Source organism: Carassius gibelio, chromosome A9 (assembly GCF_023724105.1).
Source record: "Carassius gibelio isolate Cgi1373 ecotype wild population from Czech Republic chromosome A9, carGib1.2-hapl.c, whole genome shotgun sequence".
Taxonomy (NCBI): Eukaryota; Metazoa; Chordata; class Actinopteri; order Cypriniformes; family Cyprinidae; genus Carassius; species Carassius gibelio.
This window is the reverse complement of record NC_068379.1, coordinates 8,265,969-8,289,370: the sequence shown is the minus strand read 5'-3', so window position 1 is coordinate 8,289,370 and position 23,402 is coordinate 8,265,969. Positions and strand designations below refer to the sequence as shown.

At 38.2% G+C, this 23,402-nt stretch overlaps 1 protein-coding gene across 4 annotated transcripts in view; it reads left to right on the top strand.

Annotated features, from left to right (window-relative positions):
• The window catches only part of rapgef4a (Rap guanine nucleotide exchange factor 4a), a 61,938-nt gene that overhangs the window by 1,839 nt on the left and 36,697 nt on the right, over positions 1-23,402 (top strand). For 3 of the 4 annotated variants that reach the window (XM_052605672.1, XM_052605671.1, XM_052605675.1), the window contains exons 2-4: positions 1,856-1,998; positions 2,150-2,238; positions 2,943-3,089. In XM_052605672.1, coding sequence (XP_052461632.1) covers positions 1,856-1,998; positions 2,150-2,238; positions 2,943-3,089 — 379 coding nt within the window. Of the gene's footprint in view, positions 1-1,855; positions 1,999-2,149; positions 2,239-2,942; positions 3,090-15,222; positions 15,367-23,402 lie in introns of those variants that run through there. The other variant, XM_052605673.1, reaches the window with a different exon arrangement.

Genomic DNA, 23,402 nt, shown 5'->3' with positions numbered 1-23,402 from the left:
TTGTTTGCACAGGTGTGTCTGACCTTTAAGTGGACATGTGCAGCTAAGAGGGAAGACCCTTCGCTTAGACTAACCTTACATTTAAAAAGTTTGGTTCTAAAGGAAATCACTGACTGTTGGATGCATATTTCACACAAGACAGGAAAACGAAGGGCACATTGTTGTAATTTGAATCTTTTTCATTGGAAACAAAACAGGATCTGCGAGGTTGATATGCTGAACTAATTCCAAAGCTATTGCTAGATATGTCGATAGTAAACGTTCTGGCTGTAAACGACTGATCATGTTATTATAATTTTCTGAGTGAAACCTAGAGATACGGTCACAGACTTGTGCCTCTTTAGTTTGCAAGACATGTTTAGACTGCAGTGTTTTGCTGGACTTGCTCTCTGTGTTTGTAAAGTGTTAATTAGCCGTTACTGTCAATATCCCATTACTCCACACTGCTTAAACCTTAAAGATTCATGCGCGATCGATCTCAGTGCCATTCTGCTTGACCACAGCTGTTCATTAGAGAGTATCTGCATTGGATTGGCTCTCTAGATATCAGCATTGGTCATCTAAATCCTGTATCGTTTTACCACTATGTCACGCATATAATCCGTCAAGATTTACCATGATTTGTATAATATTGTGTTTCCTTACTCATTCCTGATGATGAGCATTCTTTCTCTGGCATGGTGTTGAATGAATCAAACTTGATAATATTGAACTGGTTCAAGTGACAGCAGTAGTCATGGGTCCCTTAAACATTTATAAACCCAATCTGAAGTCTGGCTGGGTTCATTTAGCTCTCTATATCGGCACAGTATAGTGTGTTAATGTAGGTTTGAACACAGCTAAATCTGCATTTGATTTGATTTTTCTTGATTTTTCAACCATTAGCACAGAAACTGATTAATTTGGCTGATCTTACTCAAAGGTGATCGTAAGCTAATTTTATCTTATATTTAATGCATTTACAATAATACATTAAATAGCAAATGGGAATTGATAAAATTCCCTAATATATTTTGAGACAAATGTTAATGGTTTTCCAATTTTTGTTCCAACTGAAGTAATATATATGAGGTAATATATTGGGATATAAATGTCAGTCATGGACTCCTATTTTCCTGTTCCTTTTGAGTTTTCCTTATATGGTCATGTTCCTTTTCTTGTTTAGTTAATTGATTACTCCCCACCTGTTTCTGTTCTCCTGATTACTTTCTTGTCTTTATAAGCGGTTTAGTTCTAGTTTTGTCAGTCCTTGAAGTGTCAGAGTGTTTAGCTGAAGTAGCGCAGTGTAAAGTATCATAGAGTAAAGCCAAGTTTAATTATGTCTGTTTCACCGTTATCTTCATCAAAACCTCTCTCATTGGATTTTCGTCTGGCTTTCTTCTTCTGATGTTATGGTGTGTTACAATAATGAAACCATGTAATTAAAATATTTATTGTTACTACTGTTAAACCATGTTAAATTTGTATGGGATCACCTTCAAGCCTTTCAAAAATCTGTATTAAATGAGCATATATAAATGGCGGAACACATTACTTTATTTGTCTACAAATAGCTGCATAGATACTGAGTAGCTTTTGCCCTGAGCCATAGATATATAAAAAAAAATAAAACCTTCCCACAAAATGTGCTATATATATATTCTGCAATCATACACTATAGAAATAGTGAAAAAAAGATTTTCCTTAAGGCATGCCTTTAGCTCTGTTGTAACCAAAGTGTTTTAAATGGACTAGATCCACCATCGTGCAATACTCTATAAGCAAATAAATGAAAAGGCATGTGAATGAGCAAATAATGACATTTTAATTTTCGAGTCAGCTATTGCTGTACTTTGTCTTGTATGTGTGTATGCAGACCAGAGGAGCGTTCGGGGGAGGATGTGGACATCATCTTGGCCCGTCTGAAAGGTGTGAAGGCCTTTGAGAAGTTCCACCCTGCTCTACTTCAGCAGATCTGTCTGTGTGGCTTCTGCGAGTGTCTGGAGAAAGGCATCACATGTAAGTCCAACACACGCGCACATGCTCACACACACGGGATGAAAACATTGTTTGTTGACAGAATTTCCTTACATAGGGTGGCATTGTGACAGAGTTTGGTGTTTGATTATGATTTTTAAAGAGTGCGCTACTTTCTGTGTGTGTTTGTTAGTGTACAGGCAGGGTGACATCGGGACTAACTGGTACACCGTCCTGTCCGGCTCTCTAGATGTCAAAGTCTCAGAAACCGCAAACCATCAGGTACGTTATCGCTTCAGTCATGTTTTTAAATACTAGAGAAGAGCTCACTCTCTATCAGAACTATCGAAGAAATGAAAATATTAACATCATTTTAGCCCTGTAGTTTATACTCATGTAATGTAGCATATACAGTACAGTGCTAAATAGCATATGTAGTATGTACTGTGTGCTATATACAGTAGCAAATCTCAACTTTTTGTCTGTTTGTACCATTGCAAAATTATTATAAGGTTAGATAATGTATCTGCATATAGTATAATCGCATAAAGAGCTAATTATACCAAATAAATCTCAACTGTATTTGCAGACGCTTTTTTTTTGTTCTCTGTGCTTGTGACGTGAGCAAACACTACTAAGATAAAAAAAGGATTTATCAGTCTGAACTGGAACCAGAATCACTTATCTGCTTATGATCATATGTTTGGATGCTCTCAGTGGACGTTTTATTTTGAGTGCAGTTGCTTAATATAGACCGCAGAAAACTAGAGCAACTCCTATCAGAGCTGCGTCTTACATTACAAGCCTTTGGGACAAATGAGCTGACCTCTGTCTTTCCCTGTGTGGGTTGAGTGAAATTGTCTCTGTCCTTGAGAAAGGCCTGGATCTAAGAGGAACACAGCAGTCTCTCAATCAGAAACCTCTCAGATGGGTTATATGACCGGTTTGAAAGAGTTTGCTCTGACCTGTGTTCCTCTTCATGTTAGGATGCTGTCACCATCTGTACTCTGGGCATCGGCACAGCTTTCGGGGAGTCTATTCTGGACAACACGCCGCGGCACGCCACCATCGTCACCCGGGAGTTCAGTGAACTACTGCGGATTGAGCAGAAGGACTTCAAGACCCTGTGGGAGGTGTGAGATTTCTTCTAAAAAATACTGAGAATACACACGTCACCTGTATGAACAATCATGTTTTAGGTACAGTATCTGCTTTGTGAGTTTGTGCAAATTAGGCCACTGGAAACTGCAGTTATGCTGAAATAAACTCAAATTATTAATACTCTCAGATTACAACCCTTATGAAAAGTACACTTCAGCATACTTTTCAAAAGAATACTTAATACACTTTAATACACAAGTTCTTATATTACTATACTTAAGTTCTTAGCTTATATTAAATGCTAGTGTGTTTGTGTGTATATATTATACAATTTTAATCAAGTACATTGTATTGTATTACACTCATTTTAGTATATTAGTCAACTCATCAAAATAAGTTTACTTCTTTTAAACATGACTTATGATTATCCAGACAATTATTTGAAATAGTTAAAAGTATTAGACTTACAAGTCTGTTAAGACACAGTCATAAAAATGTACACTTAAGTGGCATTTGATATTGTCTGCAAGTACAATAATAATAGTTATACAATAATAAATCCAAAAATGAAACGATAATAAATCCATTTTACTCACTAGAATGGTTTAAAAAGTGGCATGTCATTGTGACTTCAGATGTTTGTCAGATTGTACAGTGTCAGTTGGGTGGGTCTGAGTATTTTAGCTGCTTTATCATCAGAAGCCAGCAGGAGGCGGTGGAGGTGTAAGAAATGTCCTGTTCTGTGCTCTTAAAATGTTGTCATCATCCTCTAGTTCAGTGCTTCTCAGCTAGGGGTCAGAAGTCAGGAGCCACTACCCAGCACACTTCCAATGGGGCTCATGATGGTTTTAAACAGCCTTAAAATAAGATAAAAGAGCTAAACATAAAGATGTCTTATGCCTTCCTCACGAGCCATTGGAAAATGTACATTCATAGGCCACAAAGAACTCTGAAGAACATTATTAAGAATTATTTAAATGGACTTTTATTAAATGAATTGAAGTGTTTTATTATACTGGCACTCCTTGTTTCTGTAAATACGCAGATTTATCATCACAACATATTTGTGGGTACATGGCTTTAATGAATGTCTTCAATAATGGATGGCCTTGCAGTCAAAGGGATTGAGAAACACATCTTTGGTGTGACACTATAAATGAATATTTTCTGTATCATTCATGTTGAGAGTTGGGGGATCCATTCCCAGCACTCATACTGAATTTATCACTTATTTCTTCAAAAACACAATAGATAAAAATGCTCTTTTTGTCCTTTTTCTATCTTTGGCAGAAAAGACAGCAGTACTTCTGCTCTTCAGGGCCGTGAGTTTATTTACATCTTAGTCTTTCATTCTCTCGTTTTGTACTTTCTGGCCCTTGGGCAATCAGAAATTCTGGGCCTGATGGGAAAGTTTTACTGGAGCAGCCTGGAGCTACACCAGAATGAGAGGAAGACCGGGAAAACAGGAGAGAGAAACAATAGAGGAAAGGAAGGAGAAGGTTGAGTAAAGATATCAGAGACACAGTTTCCCCTGAGAGGGGGCTGTGCCTCTGCTGAGTGTGTGTGTGTGTGTGTGTGTGAGTGAGTGAGGAGCACGCTGGGGAACTGAGAGGATTCGCAGAAGTTATCTGCTGTATCTGATATAACTCTAAGGTGATGTCTTATCTCATTTCTGTTTCTGGATGGGTGCATTCATAGTCTTGTGCTATTTTTTTTTTGTTATGAAGGAAGTATTTATGGTTGTTTTGATGTGGTGAGTAGTGCTTATATGAGAATTAGTCCAGAGCAAATCAGTGTAGTGCAAAGATTGTGTGCATTTGTTTATCTGAAAGACAAAATAGGGTCACATTATAAAAGGTCAAATTCTCACTATTAACTGTCGATTAACTTTGTTTTAGTAATCAATTTTTTTGCTGCTTATTAATAGTTAGTAAGGTGGTTAAGTTTAGGTGTTGGGTAGGATTAAGGGATCTAAAATATGATCATGCAAACAAGGCGTTAATATGTGCTTTATAAGTACTAATTAAACAGCCAATATGCTAGTAAAAAGCATGCTAATAAGCAGCTGGTTAACAGTGAGAATTAGTGTCTAAACTAGTGTTACCCAAAATAGACAGGTTTTATTAACGTGCCTTTGGTCGGTCTCAGTTTCATTATATTGTTGTTTTTATTTGTGTTGGACACTATTCGGGTCTGTATTGAGATTTTTGCAGCAGTGTCCCTTTATAAACAGCATTGCTGAATGTACTGAAATCAAATGTGGTATTGTGGTTTGAATAGTTATTTGAGTACAGCTGATATACGCTCAGAGTCACACATTTTCACAGTTGTAAAAGTGAAGGTTTTTGTGAATTGAATCTTCACTGGTCAGTCATGCTGTGCTGATGTGATAATGTTGATTTGATTGAATACAAGTCTGCGTGAACAGATTCTGAGCAGAACAGTGAAGGTCAAATGCTGTCTGATTGCCTATGCTGGAGTGAAGCATCATGGTGTTGTATCATATTATCTCTGGCATCAGCTCCCTCTAAGAATATTGAGTTATGTTACCATTATCCTAATGACACCATTATAAAAAACATACAAACACACCCTTTAAGGCCTAAAAACACACTGGTATACATAAAACCGTTTTTACAAAATAACAAGAACAATTCCTTTTCCATGATTTGATCATGGTTAACGCTTTAGTATAGGGACCAATTCTCACTATTAACTAGTTGCTTATTACCATGCTGTCACTGAGACAGCACCTTATTCACTATTAAAAAGATGCAAATTTTGATTTTATTGAGGAAAAAGTTGTATTTAATACATATTACGTATACATTTTACATTTCATTCACAATCATTTAGCAGACGATTTTATCCAAAGCCTCTTACGTTGTGATAAAGTTCTGGGTCGGCTGAGACCACAAGCAGTTCTGTCTTAGCAAGGTTGAGTTGAAGATGATGGTACTGGAATATTTTCCTTCAGATCATCTGGTTGGAATGAGAAATACAATTGAGTGTCATATGAAAATACCTTTTTCTGAATGACTGATCCTAAAAATGACATGTAAATAGAGAAAGTGGTCTAAGCACTGAGCCCTGAGGAACCCCAGTAACAAGTTGTGCCTTGGAAACCTCACCCCTCCTAGATATCCTGAAGTACCTACCTGAGAGGTAAGACTTGAAGGTGGACGGGGGATCTGGTGGTTAACTGTGTCAAAAGGAGCAGACAGATCCAGCAAGATAAGTACCAGTCGCGGGTATTCAGTAACAGAGAGCAGGGCAGTCTCAGTTAAGTGGCTGCTTTTGAAGCCAGATTGGTTGTTGTCTAGGAGGTTGTTCTGTACAAGAAACTTTGCAATGAAAGAAAGAAGGGATACTGGTCTGTAGTTTTCTATAAGTGCTGGATTTAGAGAGGGTTTCCTCAGCCTGCTTAAATGCTGTGGGTAATGCACCATTGTAAAGAAAGGCGTTGATAATGTGCTTGAGCGCAGGCATAACTGAAGAGGAAATGGCCTGAAGGGTATGAGTGGAGATAGGATCAATTGGACAGGTAGTAGAAGGATGGGAAAGGATAGTCAGTTAATTCTATAGATTACCTTACAGGGATTAACCCTCTCATGCTCAAATTAAGTTTTAGTAACTTAGTAAATTTAGTGACCTATAGTAAACTTTTTAGTACTCCAGATTCATAAAATATGTATCTGGAGTAATAAGGTTTTTAGTTACTTTACTGTTGCAAATCTGCAACGCCTGCCTTGAGAGGGTTAATACTTCACTTCCAGACTTGCAATTTGCGTTTGCAATGTAGCGCTTTTTGATTGATTTATGGAAGACTTTAAGTTGTTTTACATTTATGTAGAGTCAGCTTACTTTAACCAAAATAGCAAATGACTGCTCAGATGCTTTCTGACTCCTTTCCGTTTTACAATTATAGACTTGTTCATAACTGCTGGGAAAGAGACATGTGTTTGTCTATGGGTTTGCGTGTCTTTGTAGTGTAATGCTGGGTCACTGGGTGGGTTGTACAGAGAGCTGACTAACAGGAAACCAGAGAGACACTTTTGGGTCTGTGTCTGTCTGCGCACTTATGTGTGTTTAGGGGATTTGGGATGGGCAGGATGACCATGTTTCCATCCCACCAGCACCAGCTTACACACAACCATTATGACTGCATATACACAAACATATGAGAAAAAAGGTTCTGGAATGTGATTTTGAGCTTTTGAAATATTTTAAATCAACAGATGTACATGCCACCAGCATTATGATTATTATGGCAAGTGGAACTCCAAAACACTCTAATTGTGAATTTTCACCAGTAAGTCTTAAATGGATAGTTCACCCCAAAAATGAAAATTCTTTAATTTACTCACCCTTTTACTCACCCAAACCTGTTTGTTTCTTTCTTCTGTGACACTCAAAAAGAAGATATTCTGAAGGATGTCTATAACCAAAAAGTTTTGTTTCCATTTACTTATGTTATCCACGTAGTGGCAGTCAAATGCAAAACTGTGTAGTTACAGCATTCTTGAAAATATCATCTTTTTTCATACATTTACACCTTTATTTATATAGCGCTTTAAACAAAATACATTGCGTCAAAGCAACTGAACTACATTCATTAGGAAATAAGTGTGTCAATAATGCAAAATGACAGTTAAAGGCAGTTCATCATTGAATTCAGTGATGTCATCTCTGTTCATTTAAATAGTGTCTGTGTATTTATTTGTAATCAAGTCAACGATGTCGCTGCAGATGAAGTGACCCCGACTAAGCTAGCCAGAGGCGACAGTGGCAAGGAACCGAAACTCCATCGGTGACAGAATGGAGAAAAAAACCTTGGGAGAAAATTTTGGGAGATATTTTGATATTCTAGGTAATATCAAATTGCCTGAGTTTTAAGAGCATAGCGGACGTAGAGGATTATAATGTAAAAAGAGCTCATTCAAATACTGAGGTGCTAAACCATTCAGGGCTTTATAAGTAATAAGCAATATTTAAAAATCTATACAATGTTTGATAGGGAGCCAGTGCAGTGTTGACAAGACCGGGCTAATATGGTCATACTTCCTGGTTCTAGTAAGAACTCTTGCTGCATTTTGGACTAGCTGTAGTTTGTTTACTAAGCGTGCAGAACAACCACCCAATAAAGCATTACAATAATCTAACCTTAAGGTCATAACTGCATGGATTAACATTTCTGCATTTGACATTGAGAGCATAGGCCGTAATTTAGATATATTTTTGAGATGGAAAAATGCAGTTTTACAATTGCTAGAAATGTGGCTTTCTAAGGAAAGATTGCGATCAAATAGCACACCTAGGTTCCTAACTGATGACGAAGAATTTACAGAGCAACCATCAAGTCTTAGACAGTGTTCTAGGTTATTACAAGCAGAGTTTTTAGGTCCTATAATTAGAATTTTTACAATTTAGCAGTAAGAAATTACTCGTCATCCAGTTTTTTATATCGACTATGCATTCCATTAGTTTTTCAAATTGGTGTGTTTCACCGGGCCACAAAGAAATCTAGAGCTGAGTATCATCAGCATGACAGTGAAAGCTAACACAAAGTTTCCTGATGATATCTCCTAAGGGTAACATATAAAGCATGAAGAGTAGCGGCCCTAGTACTGAGCCTTGAGGTACTACATACTGCACTTGTGATCGATATGATACATCTTCATTCACTGCTATGAACTGATAGCGGTCATATAAGTACGATTTAAACCATGCTAATGCACTTCCACTGATGCCAACAAAGTGTTCAAGTCTATGCAAAAGAATGTTGTGGTCAATTGTGTCAAACGCAGCACTAAGATCAAATAAAACTAATAGAGAGATACACCCACAATCAGATGATAAGAGCAGATCATTTGTAACTAAGGAGAGCAGTCTCAGTACTATGATACGGTCTAAATCCTGACTGGAAATCCTCACATATACCATTTTCTCCAAGTTTCCAGTATCTTGGACAGAAAAGGGAGATTCGAGATTGTTCTATAATTAACTAGTTCTTTGGGGTGAAGTTGTGTTTTTTTGATGAGAGGCTTAATAACAGACAGTTTGAAGGTTTTGGGGACATATCCGAATGACAATGAGGAATTAATAATAGTCAGAAGAAGATCTATGACTTCTGGAAGCACCTCTTTTAGGAGCTTAGATGGTATAGGGTTTAACATACATGTTGTTGGTTTAGATCATTTAACAAGTTTATACAATTCTTCCTCTCCTATAGTAGAGAATGAGTGGAACTGTTCCTCAGGGGGTCTATAGTGCACTGTCTGATGCGATACTGTAGCTGACGGCTGAATGGTTAAATTTTTTATCTCTAATAGTATCGATTTTAGAAGTAAAGTAGTTCATAAAGTCATTACAGCTGTGGTGTTGGGAAATGTCAACACTTGTTGAGGCTTTATTTTTCGTTAATTTAGCCTAAAAGAAAAAAAATTTCTAAAAGAGAAGAAAAGTAATCGGATCTACGTAGCAGTTTTTAATGCTTTTCTGTAGGATAGGTTACTTTCCCGCCAAGCAATACGAAATGCCTCTAGTTTTGTTTTTGTCCAGCTGCGCTTCAGGTTTGGAGTGACATGAGGTCAAGTAAATGACAGAATTTATTTTATTTTTATTTTTCAATTTTGGATAAACTGCCCCATTAGGAAGGTTAAATCAGCAATATCCTGCACCAAAGCATAAAATTACTCTAATTTTCAGAGATTTTGGAACCATGCTAAGTTTAAATACTGGATTCTCTGAAAGACTACAGCCAGTATATTTCACTGATAAAATTATTATAGTGGTGAATCCTAATTTGTTATGATACTATAAAATGCTACAGTAAAAACCTTATTCTGCAAATAAAAGAAACCTCTTACTTTGTGTATGGTGAAAAACTGTAATAGTGGAAAAGCTGATTGTGATGAATTTTTGATTTATCGTCTTTTTTTTAACCACCTGTGTTTTCAATGTGGATATAAGTATATTATAAAGGTGTATATATATTTACATATATTTTTATATTTTGCCTGATACTAATTATAGAATAATTTATTACGACAACCAATATGATGGCCAATATAACATAATCCACTAATACCAAATGCATCTCCAATTTATATTTATTTCCATTTATAATTATCATTATCAATATAATTAAGTAATAATTAGTACCTGGTGTTCCTGTTTTGACTGCTCATTGGCATTTCGAGGAAACTATATTCATAGATAAAAGACAGCTTTGGCAGAAAGCATCGGCACCTGTAAGTAACTCATTTCTATTTCAAAGCCTGAAGCTCTGCATTGGGTAATTGTGATGTTTGCTTGAATGACAGTTGTCTCTTTTGAAGCAGCATGTCTCTGTGCCTTTATAGAGGGACAGCTGGCCTTTAATCTGAGACAAACAGATCCTATCACAGCACAGAGCTCTGCCTGTCTCTGAATTAAACCCAACTGCAGACACAGCGTGTCTGTAGGAACTGATCAAACATAGTGTGGCTTTGCTGATGTACTATTTCTATCCAAGGTCTTTGGTTGCAGGTTGGTTATTTCACCCCAAAATATCCTCCTGAAACTTTTGAGATCCAAATAAAGCAGTTTGTGTGTCAGTGTTTTGTTGTCAGTTGACTGTTGAAAGTATCTGGAAGGGCTGTTAATGTGACACAGGACCAGAGAACAACAAAAAAATTAAATCTATGAATTGAATACATGCGTTGGGTGTCATTAACAATACGCAGCATTTTTATAGCTTGATTTTTATTTAATTCTTTTCAAGTTACATGCATGATCTTTTGAAAGTGTATTATGAAAAAAATACATGAATTAACAGTGAATAAAAGTGTATGTATAAGTTAACACGGAACGACTAATGAAAAAAGTTTGGCGTCAATGTTTGTATCTTTTAATTATGCAAGAACACATTAAATTGATCCACTGACAGAAAATACTTTTACATTATTGCAAAAAATATATATTTTAAATGCTGTTTTTTTTTCTTCAAATAATGATGGAAAATGTATCACAGTTTCCACAAACAAAAATATTAAGCAGCACAATGGTTTTCAACTATGATAATGATAAAAAGAAAATTTAGCATTAAATCAGCATATTAAAATGATTTCTGAAGGATCATGTGACACTGAAGACTGGAGTAATGATGCTGAAAATTTTTTGATCACAGGAATAAATAACATTTTACACTACAATCTGCAATTAAGGGGGCAAGCACAGCAGAGGCAAGTGACAGAATGCTTCAGACCAATTAAAAAAAAGATTAATTACAAGACATTTGATGATTTTAAGCAAAATGGTTGAAAATTAATCAAAACCTTAAATCAAATTCTGAACACTCTTCCACTCTGAAATGGGTTTCTTTCTCTGATGTCAGTTTGACGGTTTTGATGGCTTAACCACACATGCTGTTGGATTCTGTAAAATAAAATTTGGATTATGTAAATGTCGTTATATATTGTGACCAATAGGTGGCTTCAGAGCATCGTGCCAAAGACGTACTTTTATGCATTCGTAAAATACAGCTACGAATTTCAAAATAGATAACAACCAAAATGATTAACATGGGAAAATTTGCTACATTTCAACTCGGTATGCCACACCGAACCAGACCAGTCTGATTTATAGTCAAACACATTATCCCAAAATGTTAACGATCTAAACGCAAAGTGTAAAGTGGATGGTGCAGGTGCACTCAGGGCGTGTCCAAATCCATTTTTGCTATTTTAACGATGTAATGGGTGTAACATTCAATAAACCAGAGTGTCATCTCCCATTCTCTTTAAAGAGCGAGATGCGCAGTATTTTAATAGCTTGATTTTAATTTTATTTTTTCTAAGTTACATGATCTTTGTGTATTATGAAAAAAGTACATGAGTTAACAGTGAATAAGTGTATGTATTAAGACAGAAAGCAGACCACCAAACACAAGACGACAGGATGCAGGGGTCTGTTTTACAGAGTGATAAATGCCAGGTCAGTGCATGTGAAAAAGATGTGCACTTAATTGTACTGAATGTGTTTATTTCAAATTTAAAAATATATCAATATATATTCCAGATAATACAATATTAATGAAATATAAGGATACTTAAGTGTATTTGGAGAGAGACGCTTTCACAACAAACTTAAGTACACCTTTGATAAGTCAACTTTGTTATAATGTCAAATTAAAAGTTTTACTTTAAAATACATTTTAAAGGGGTCCTATTATGCTCTTTTATAAGTTCGTGATTTTGTTTTGGGGGACTAGAATAGGCTCTCATACCAGGCTGTTCGAAAAAAACATATAATTTTTCACGTATTTTCATTATTACAGCAGCTCTGTCTCTATTCTGGCCTGAACGGCTTGAATAGTTCCTGTATCAAATGAAGGCCCTGCTTTCTGAAATACGAAATGTGTTGTGATTGGTTAGCTGGGCAAGTGTGTGTTGTGATTGGTCAGCTGGGCCAGTGTGTGTTGTGATTGGCTAGCTGGGCCAGTGTGTGTTGTGATTGGCCAGCTGGGCCAGTGTGTCCTGTGATTGGCCAGCTGGGCCAGTGTGTCCTGTGATTGGTGAGCTGGGCCAGTGTGTGTTGTGATTGGCCAGCTTAGTCAGTGTGTGTTATGATTGGTCAGCTGGGCCAGTGTGTCCTATGATTGGTCAGCTGGGCCAGTGTGTGCTGTTATTGGTCATCTGGGCCAGTGTGTGTTGTGGTTGGTCAGCTGGGCCAGTGTGTGTTCTGGTTGGTCAGCTGGGCCAGTGTGTGTTGTGGTTGGTCAGCTGGGCCAGTTTGTGTTCTGGTTGGTCAGCTGGGCCAGTGTGTGTTGTGGTTGGCCAGCTGGGCCAGTGTGTGCTGTGATTGGCTAGCTGGGCCAGTGTGTGTTGTGACTGGTCGGCTGGGCCAGTGTGTGTTGTGATTAGGGCTGTGCAAAAAATCGAATGCGATTTTCATGCACATCTCATCAGTAAAGACGCTCCTGTAATTAGAAGTATATCTAAACTTTAGAATAAACTAAAGCATGTGTGTTCAGATCAGGGTTGCCAGGTTTTCACATCAAATCCTGCCCTGTTGCTTCTCAAAACTAGTCCAAAACTAATCGTGATTCCAGGAGGTTCCCAGATAAAAAAAAAATTGCTTCCCGGGGTTAAAATATACAGGTTTTTTTTTGGGGCATGGTTGTCTTGTAAAATATTCGCATTTTAGGGGCTAAATATCACGTTATTGGTATTGGGGTAGCTTTGAACCGCGGAAATGAAAAACTACCGCAGACTTGGCAACACTGGTTCAGGTGGAGTGGCAGTTACTACACAGAGCCGTAGTCTACCGACAACTAACACAAAATCGCTTTCAAAATCGACAAAGAATCGCCACCACGATTTTTTGTAGATTGTCAGTGAATTACGGCTCTGTGTAGTGAATGCCAACCAATGTTGCCAAGTCTGTGGTTGTTTTTCATGTCCGCGGGTCGAAGCGACAATACCAATAACGTGATATTTAGACCCTAAAATGCGAATTTTACCAAGGCAACCATGCCATAAAACTTATATTTTAACCCCGGAAAGCAATTTTTTATTGGGGAACCTCCTGGAAACGTGATTTTGGACTAGTTTCGAGAAGCAACTGGGCAGGATTTGTTTAAACACGGATGATTGTAACCACTCTAAGTTTGTCTGTTTTGGGAAAGCTAGCGTTTCTCCAGTATAGTGATAACACTCTTTACTTTTTCTAGAGCAGCTCAAACAGGTCTCGTCCCATTCGTCTGTATTTGTGATACCACAAATCCTGGAAAATATGCTTTGTAGTCCAAACGAGTCATTCATTGTAGTTTTCGAAAAGTAATTTCTGTTAAACAAATATCTCCTTTTGAATTTGACTTTTTTTATGCGCAAACAGCAAGATTACAGACTAACTAAAGTTAAAATAGTTAAAAAGCATAATAGCCCCCCTTTAAATAGTCTTTTTAACACACTTTTGTCCTGACTCAAAGAAGTACACTCATTTTGATATGTTCACTAACGTGCTAAAACTCATGTACTTGATTATAGTTTTAACTGTAGTGAGTTGTTTGATATTACATTAAAAGTTAATGTATTTGCAACTTCATCATTACACTTATTTAAATGCATGACTAAGTCTAATTAAAAATGACATTAAGTATAATTTAGCTTATACCCTAAATGCTTATCAGTATTTCATATTTCAATTATAATAGAAGTGATTATTAAATTACAGATAATGATGTACTGAAATTCTACTTAAGTGGGTTAAAAAGTTCAGCTGTCTGCATTTAATAAACTTTTAAATTAAAACATTAACTAACCTACTTTTTCACAAGAGAGTGCAAGTCACATTTGTTATGTATAATACACAGCCTATATAGGCTTTTTAAGCTTTGCTTTACTTTATATAGAATTTCAAACGAATGCATTCTTCTCAAATCGGTGTAATAAATAGCAAGTTCCCACTTAGGATGTGTCAGCATGTGTCAGCATTTTTTTTCTTCTTCTAGGGCAATTGAAATATTCAGCTTTTTTGTAGTCAGAGTTTTGTGTTAAATACAAAAAATTACTTCAGAAATACTTACTTAGAGAAATGTTAACTTCACAGAAAAGTGAGACAACAACACCCAGTCTCCCCTGTGTAAGTGTTTGGTTATACATTTTGTGCCACTGGATTGATTTTGATTTATATCTGATTTCGAAAAAGATTTTATTGATAATTTTTGTCTCATATATTATACATCAGTCCAGATGGTAGTGTACACTCACTTTATGTGTCCGTCTTCTTGAAAACACTGAATTATTAAATAGTCATGTTACCTTTAACATGCCTGAAGAAACAAACACAATTTTAAGCACATTAGGCTGTAAATATAGTTGTTTTTAAGTGTTCTGTTGTGTGCTTAAAAAAATAAAGTATTAGAATAAATTCATACCTAACTAGTCATTATTATTAATAGACCCTGAACCCTTTTGAACAAAATTCTGATTTTACACACGTATGTTTGTGTGTATGTGTGCATGTGCAGTCAGTCGACATCAGACCATGATGACTGGAGTACTCAAATCACCTAGCAACCACTCCGCTCTCACAGGGAGGGGGTCAGCTCCCCGTTCAGCCCTGCGCACACACTCACTACATCAGCACTCTCTTCTGACTGCTGCTCGGACCACTCACTCACACACACACACACACACACTACAGCATGCTTGAGCTGTCGTATAGAGCTCTCTGTGTTAGACGCTGATAGCTAAAGTGAGAAAAGAAAGATAGAGTTGCATTGACTTTTTCGGTCTGTCACTGATGGATTGCTCACTGCTGTAGGTAAGTGTGTGAGCGCTCACTTGATCTGCTTTTGATTTATTTGTGGGGTTTTTTCGGTGACTCTGATGTGTGCTTGATTTTTCTGTATTTATCCTTGTGTAACTTTCTGCACTTACAGGTTTAGGACAGTGAACTGTATGCATGTGTAAGTGTGGATGTGTGTGTGATACTGAGGTTTGAAGTGTGTGTGTTTGCTTTTAATGAGGTGAGGTCTTGAGAGAGGAGAATAGGTTATGCTGAGAATGTATGTGAATTATGTAATGAATGTGTTCAGTGAAAAAAGTGTAGTGAAGCGCAGATGCATTTGTATGTCAAGCATGAAAGAGACACAATTTAACATGGTTCTTTCATATTGCTTTCTATACTGTAAGAAAGGTAAAACAGTAGGAAAACAAAAGCCACTGATAATTTTCTGGCAGGATATTATACATATGTTTCTTTAACCCTAAAACAACACAATGCCAGCTTACAAAAGATATAAGAACGTTTTGATAACATTATGAAAATGCTATTTCAGAATAAAAAGTTCAAAGCATCCAGTTTTTAATTTATGTATTTTTTTCTTGGTTATATGAGAATGGTAAGAAAATATTCTATTTTATCATTAATTAAACATTACTTTCTATGTTCCCTGAATGTTCAGAAATACTGTAAATAGTAACATTTAAAAACGTTATATGAATGTCCAACTAAAACATTCCCATTTTGCCTATCAATACCACAAGTTTTAATATTTATTTGGCATACTATTTAATCACACTTTCATGAGATCAGATTAATCAAAGTGATATGCCAGACAGAGAGTTCTATACTTTATACTACAGATTCAAGACATACTTTTTAAGGGGGTCATATGATGCGATTTAATTTCAAGGTTTCCTTTCTCTTTGAAGTGTTACAAGCGGTTCATGAATAGATTAGCCTTTCCAACTTTTTTAGATCTTAAGTCTAAAACCCAAAGAGATATTCTTAATAAAAATTTAGACTTGTCCACACCCTCCTAAAACGCCCCGTTTAAACCATAGACTGTTTAAAAACATGGACGTAGTGTCCGTGACGTCACCCGTCGACTCCTGAAGAGTGTTTTTGAAGCTTAAAGTGTACAGAGCGGCCTCGCCATCTTGACAGCGCGTCACCACGCGACTCTCACAGACAATCGAAAATGGCCAAAAATGTGGGAGCTGGTTGCTGAAGCCACGCCCACCTACTGTAGCACGACAGCAGTGACAGTAGCGGCAATCCACCTGTCAGTCAAGTGACCACGCCCTTAATTATGCATAACTTTAGTTATTTAAACGGATGGGTTATAAAAAAATTCACCCCCCTCATAGGGCAAAATTAGCTATTTAGACCAAAATTATTTTTTGGAACATGCTGTTTTTTTCTGCTGTAAAGTTGGGCATTTTAACATGGGGAGTCTATGGGACTGACTCTCTTCTGCAGCCAGCTTTAAGCGGCCAGTCGATGAATTGCAGTTTTAGTCACTTTCTTGTTGGCTTCACGAGAGAGAGCAGGATGTTGGCGCTTTGTTTAAACACGCCCCCACATCTACGTCAAAATGTGGGAAGATTTGCATAACGTTGCCTAAATGTTCATGCAAAGTGAAAGCCAAAATACTTTGTTTGGCCTTTCATATGAGGGTGAAACTAGAAATCAGTGTTAAAGTTGTGTTCACAAATGCAAACATGGTTAAATATTTACGTGGTGCAATGCAACGCGTAAAAACACAGTATAAGTCATTATAATCAGTAATTATGTCCGCACTGCATGCAACAAATGGCTCGTTTGTAATGGGTTTTATTGTTTTTGTCTTGTCTCGCCAGGACACACATCACAGTATGTTAAGGGGAATAACATTTCCGTCACATGCTTGAGGCATTCTGCCAATCACAACGCACTGGATAGCTGGCCAATAAGAGCGCACCTTGCTTTTTAGAACAATGAACTTCGTAAAAAACAACAACATGTTTCATAAAGGCAGGACATAGAGGAGAAAAAATAATATACATTATGTGGATTTTTTTTTATTTTTTACCTTAAACCACATAAACACATTACATTACACCAAATATACAAAATAATGTTCTTTTTAGCAGCATCATATGACCCCTTTAAATCAGCTCATTTGGCAAGAGGTATGCTGCCAGTTCACCTTCAATGCAGAACACTGATAATCTTCTGGTGAACAAAATTTGATATAAACTCATTGCATGTTTTTGCAATGATGTTAGCACAAAAAAAAAACACTAATTTTGTATGTGTTCAATACTTCCATCATAATTTCATGAAATGCTTAAGATTAAACATAATTTCACTTTTCATTTATATGGCAAACCTATTCATATGGCAGCATGTAAAGCAAGTGCAAAGTACATTTATTCTGGGAATTTCCTTATGCATTGCTAGAGGCACAGAAATAACATAGCAGCTTAAATGCAAAATATTTATATGTATTTAAATATAATACTTATATATTAAAGCCCGACCGATATGGATTTTTGGGGGCCGATGCCGATATTAACTCGAAAAGAGCCGATTTATAAGCCGATATTTTGATTTTGAAAATAAACTGGATATTAGACCCATTTCCTATAAACTTCACTTACACAACATTCAATAGCAAAATATCTGCCTGTTCTATGTATGTGGGCTGTATAAACCATTCTCCAGAAGGGATTTATGTTTTAAAAAAAAAGCCTTAGATTACAGTCTCAATGACTAAACAATTGCACATCAAAAGTATACATTTTTTAATGATCAAGAAACAGTCTGATTTTAAACATTTAACAATTTTTCTTTCTTCCAGTTGAAGCTGGTTTTAACAGTCTGTGTGTGTACTGTAAATAAATTATAATACTAAAGTTAAAGTATTTGCAGAAGTAGTCCCACACTTTGCTGCTACAGCAGCCATCTGTAGGGCAGAAAGAGAGACAGAGAAAGAATAAGCATGTGTATTAATAATATCACCATGTATCATTACTCATGTCATCATTAGAATTAAAATTATAATAAACAGGGATCTCATAGGCAAAAATGAGAAATATATATATATATATATATATATAATTTGTCAAGCAATAGGTATGACCTTTTACCTACTTATATTTAACCATATTATTACAACATTTTCCTGTTATGTCTGTAAAGCTGCTTTGAAACAATCTGTAAGAAAGAAAAAAAAAGAAAAAAGCGCATGTTCAGCTCACATTTATTTACATGTCCCCTCTGGTTTAATCATTTCTGATGCACCTACTGTAGTTACTGTAACTACACTATCTTTGCTCTCACAGACACATTCACAAAGGACCCGTATATCTTCTCCTCTTCTCTTTGTGCAGGGAAGCGACGCGCACGCGGTGCGACACGCCCGTTTTTTCCAGGCTTCCGCACCGCATCGAGTTAAAAACATCTCAACTTTTCAGAATGCCGCAAGCGCACCGCGGGTCATGTGACAAGAACTAACAAATCAGCTTCATCCTTTCCCGTAACAACGTTGAAAACTGAGCCAAGATGAAGGAACAGCTGTTCATAGCTTTATATGGATTGCCATTTTGAAATAAATTTAGTAGCAGAGCTATTGCGAGCGATTTTTAGTGCTGCAAATCCATTTATCCTTTGCTGAAATTTCTGCGTCTTCATGGAGAGAGCACGTCATGGTTGCTTAGCAAAGGCAGACGCCTCAGGAGCGCTTCTGCCCGAGCGCTTTGGAAAGAAGGAAAAAGTGGCGCGCCTAGCGTTTTCCATGCATTTTTAGGCTATGTGAACGGCCCCTTACGCGGTCATTGTGGGAAACACTGCAGATATATTTAGAATAAGATAAACGCTAAAGTTATAGTTTGACCTCTTATTAACGTTTGCGCTCTTCCACTGATAAACATGGTATTAGCTCTGTGGCTAATCTAATATAGCAATGCATTAGCGGCTGTAAGTGATGTTACAGAATATTTAGAAGTGATAATGATAGGACCGTTAGCTAGAACTACCACACCGTTTTTATATAGAGTGTATGAACTAAGTCATCTCACATGACGAACGACAGACTCACCGTCAAAACAGTAGCCTACATCTCCGTGGCTTGGTTGATCGCTTTCTTCTATAGTGGAGTTTCAGACTTTCTGCAACTGCGGAGCTCGCTCTGGTGGGCAAACTATGCAACACTCATAACATGAGTGAAGCATGAGACTCTCTTTCTCATGTTTCATCGGCCGTTATAAACGCCGATGCTGATTTAGGCCGGCCGATATATCGGTCGGGCTCTATTATATATTAAAAATATTATACAAAATATTAAAATACTATTTGTTTTGTATATAGCAACCACATTTTGATATTTTATGAAGTAACACAAAGTGAAAGTCATTCACCAAAAAATAATCTTTTAAAATTCAAGCTAAAGATCATCTAAATTCAGTGGAGGAAAACCTAAAACCAAGCATTTCTATAGAACGGAAAGTATACTCCAGCTAATATTTCTCAAGGGAAGTCTAAAAGTCATGTCTGGAAGTGAATTTCAGGACTGACAAACTTAAGAATTCAATGCACCATTAAGCCACATTTTGACAGATTTCAGACTTTGTGGTAACTAAGTTTTACACACGGTGGATGTGTTACTGTAGCCTTTTTATCTCAGCACATTTCCTCCAAATCGATCAGGTTTGGGTGACACCTGTGTACTGCAGTTTTGAAATAATGCCAGATATTCAGGTTTTTTTAGCCAGTCCAGTGTTAATTAGCCTTCCGGTTTACTATGCTGCTGGAAGGAATTGAGTTTCTTTTGCATGTTTCCCTGCATCCTTGTGCATGAAGCTCAGCTTCCTCCTCCGTACTTCACTCAAGGTATGTGGGCAGTGTTAGATTTGGTTCAAACATACGGTTTTGAAGATTGCACGTCCACACAGCTCTTTTTTTGCCCCAGACATGGATTTTTCTAAGTAATGCCATCTATCTTCTGGTTGATTGCTGTATCTTTCTCTTTGCCGGTGTCTGAATGGTTGTTGTGGCTTTCATCTCCTTACATTTGTACCTTCTTCCTAATTGAGGCATTAGTTTGACTTTATATCTCTGCTCTGTCCCGAATAATGATCCTAATGATCAGTACCTATAGGGTTTATCAAAAAAACAAAACAAATGCTACTATTAATTATTCGTTGGTTGCAATGATAAGACATTACTTTTAAAAATGAAAATGATTAATTTGAGGTTTTATTGGTTGCAAAGACAAATCAAAGAGTTGGGCTTCTGAATAAAGTACATTGTTGTTTTCCAGCAAGCACACTGTCTGTTAATGGTCTGATGCCCCGCTGATGCTGGAAACACTCCTTAATCTTTACCGTCAAAAAAACTCCAAAGACAATCTCTAATTATCTCAGTGCATGAAGCAGGCTACTGTTGTCATGGTGATGGACACTGTTTTTAGTTCTGTGTTTTATTGTCAGGGTGGCAAAGATCTCACAGATGGTCTTTCATAAACTATTTATTTTCTTTTTTGCATAAGTTTTGCAGACCACCTCCGCAATGGCTTATTTCAGTAAGAATTGCTTTCATTTCCTGTTGATATATTGGCTTTCTGCATTGCTACAGATGAAATCAGCTTGAGTTTAAAGTAAAAACACTATTGAGGAGTTCTCTTTCTAACATTCGTTCGGTATCTCACTATGGGACCGCCTCAGGCTTGGCCGATCGCGTAAGCACCAATAACACCACGTCTGCCAACCATGGCAGACCAATCGCTACAGTGATCAGGGAGTCCTGCTCCGTGTATATAAATCGCAGCTTCCTGCCATTTCATCATTCTCGTTCTCTTCCCCATGAAGATTTCAGAAGCTGACCTCAGCAGACTTGGAGAATTATTGTTAAGCAGTTTATCGACGGAGCCGCAAGGTAACGTCCCAAACGCAATATATTCTTAACGTTTGTCGAGTGACCTAACACTTAAGAGTGAGATAACTAACGCGTCAAGGCGAGTTTTCTACTTTAAGTTTTTCTACTTATTATTTTTTTTTTCGAGTTTTTTGCCACGCTCACCACGCACCAATAAAGTAGGAAAAGAGCTCTCTGTCGCAGCACAGCTCCGTACTAGCTGTCACGTTGTGGTGGGCTTACCGTACGAAGAGAGTGCAGGCTTCATGGCCACTGCAAAAGAGCCGGAGAGCCCCGGAGGACAGGGCCGTCCTCCTCATCCATGTGCGTGCGGAATGTGGATTTCTGCGAAAGATTCACATGGTCTCTACATCTCCTGCTTGGGTGCTAAACACGCTCAGGCAGCGTTGACCGACCCCGAGGGCTGTCCCCACTGTGCAAAGTTCTCGGTCAAAACCAGAGAGCGAAGGCTTCACGTTGCAGTAGCTGGGAAGTCGGACCCATGCCTCTCTACTCAACCCAGAGAGGAATCGATGGATTGCCAACAGGCCTCCAGCTCCTGGGGTGAGATGATGGAGAAGGTGTCACCCGTCCTTCCCCCGCTGTTTGGAGATCCGTTAGCGGGAGAGGAAGATGACGATGACAAAGTTTTGTCGACCATCCTCGAGGATGAGGATGACGATGATGAAGATGCTATTCTTCCCCCGATGCAGTCGCATCCTCCGAGTGCACAGGATGAGAGCTCACCCTCCCCTGTGCAGATGGATACAGATCTTATCGAGGTCTGTTGCAGGGCTGCGGCTAGAATGTCGATCGACTGGCCATCCCAACCAGCAGATAAAGGGGCTAAAAGAGACTTGTATGACGGAAAGAGACTTCCGTCACGTCTCCCTCCAGCAAGGTAGTTTATTCCAGCCGTCCCGGCTTGTGTGGCTGAAATGAAGAGGTTTTGGGATAAGCCTTTTTCCCACCGAGTACCTGTTAAGGGCTTCTCGAGGCTAGATGTCCAGGGAATGGAGAATTTGGGGATGGCAGATCCTCCCCCTGTAGAATCATCTGTGGCGAATCACTTGCACCCGAGCCGCAGGGCAGCGCTCTCTTCAACCGGGGCTTCGTTGCCAGGGAAAACAAAGCGCTTCGCCGCCTCTGTTTTTCAAAAGATTTATAAATCTTCTGCACTGGCAGGACGTGCTTTGAAAGCAACGTCCCTCCTTACAGCCTATCAAGCGGAGTTATTAGAGGAGATGGGGCGTCAGATGGACTCCGGTTCTCCCAACCCAGCGCTCTGGAAGGAGATATGCATCATTGCAGATTTAAACTTGCGCACGTCCCGCGGAGCAGTTCAAAGTTGCGGTCGGAGTATGGGCTTAGATGTTGTGGGAGAGAGATCGTTATGGCTGTGTTTGTAAGGCCTCTCTGACAAAGACAAAGTGGAGTTCTTGGATGCCCCTATCGATCCGAAGGCCTTGTTCGGCGCGATGGTAACAGCTATGCATTAGCAATGTGACCTGCAGAAAAAAGAGGGAGAAGCATTCGAGGTCTGTCTCCCCAGAAAGCCGGCAGCTCGTCCTTATCACCCAAGCCGTCTGAATTTCAGGCCTTCAGGTAGAGGAGGTCATTCGGATTATCAACCTTCCCGTCCTGCTCCACCACAGCAGCCGGGAAGTGCAGGCCCTAAGTCAAAGCCTGGTTTCGTGAAACCGAAACAATCGTTCACAGCCGCGAAACACCGGTCCGCCCCCCCTCAAGGGAACAAAAAGAGGTGGTCGACCTGAGACCAGTTTGCCAACAAGAAGGTTTGGAGACAGCACTCAGGGTTTCTCTGTAGCATCCCTTCAAAACGATTCCTTTCTCCCTCCCGTAGGGAAACGGAGAAGGAATCTAAATGGGCAAAGTGTTCATGTGGGCAGTTCAAAGTCCACTGTTTGCGGGAAAATGGCACATGTTCACCTGGCGCCCCCCAACGAATTGTCTCTCCCTCCACTTACGAGGTTGGTTATGAGGGAGGAAAGACAAAAATGTGTAAGCATCGCTTCACAAATAAAGTTTTCTCTGTTGCATCCAGGCCAAGGGCCGAGGGCACAGAGCGGGATGAAAATAAAAAGATATCACAAAAAAGAAAAACAATCACAAAAAATAACGAATATAACTCCTTCGATGGAGCGCTATTCCCCCCA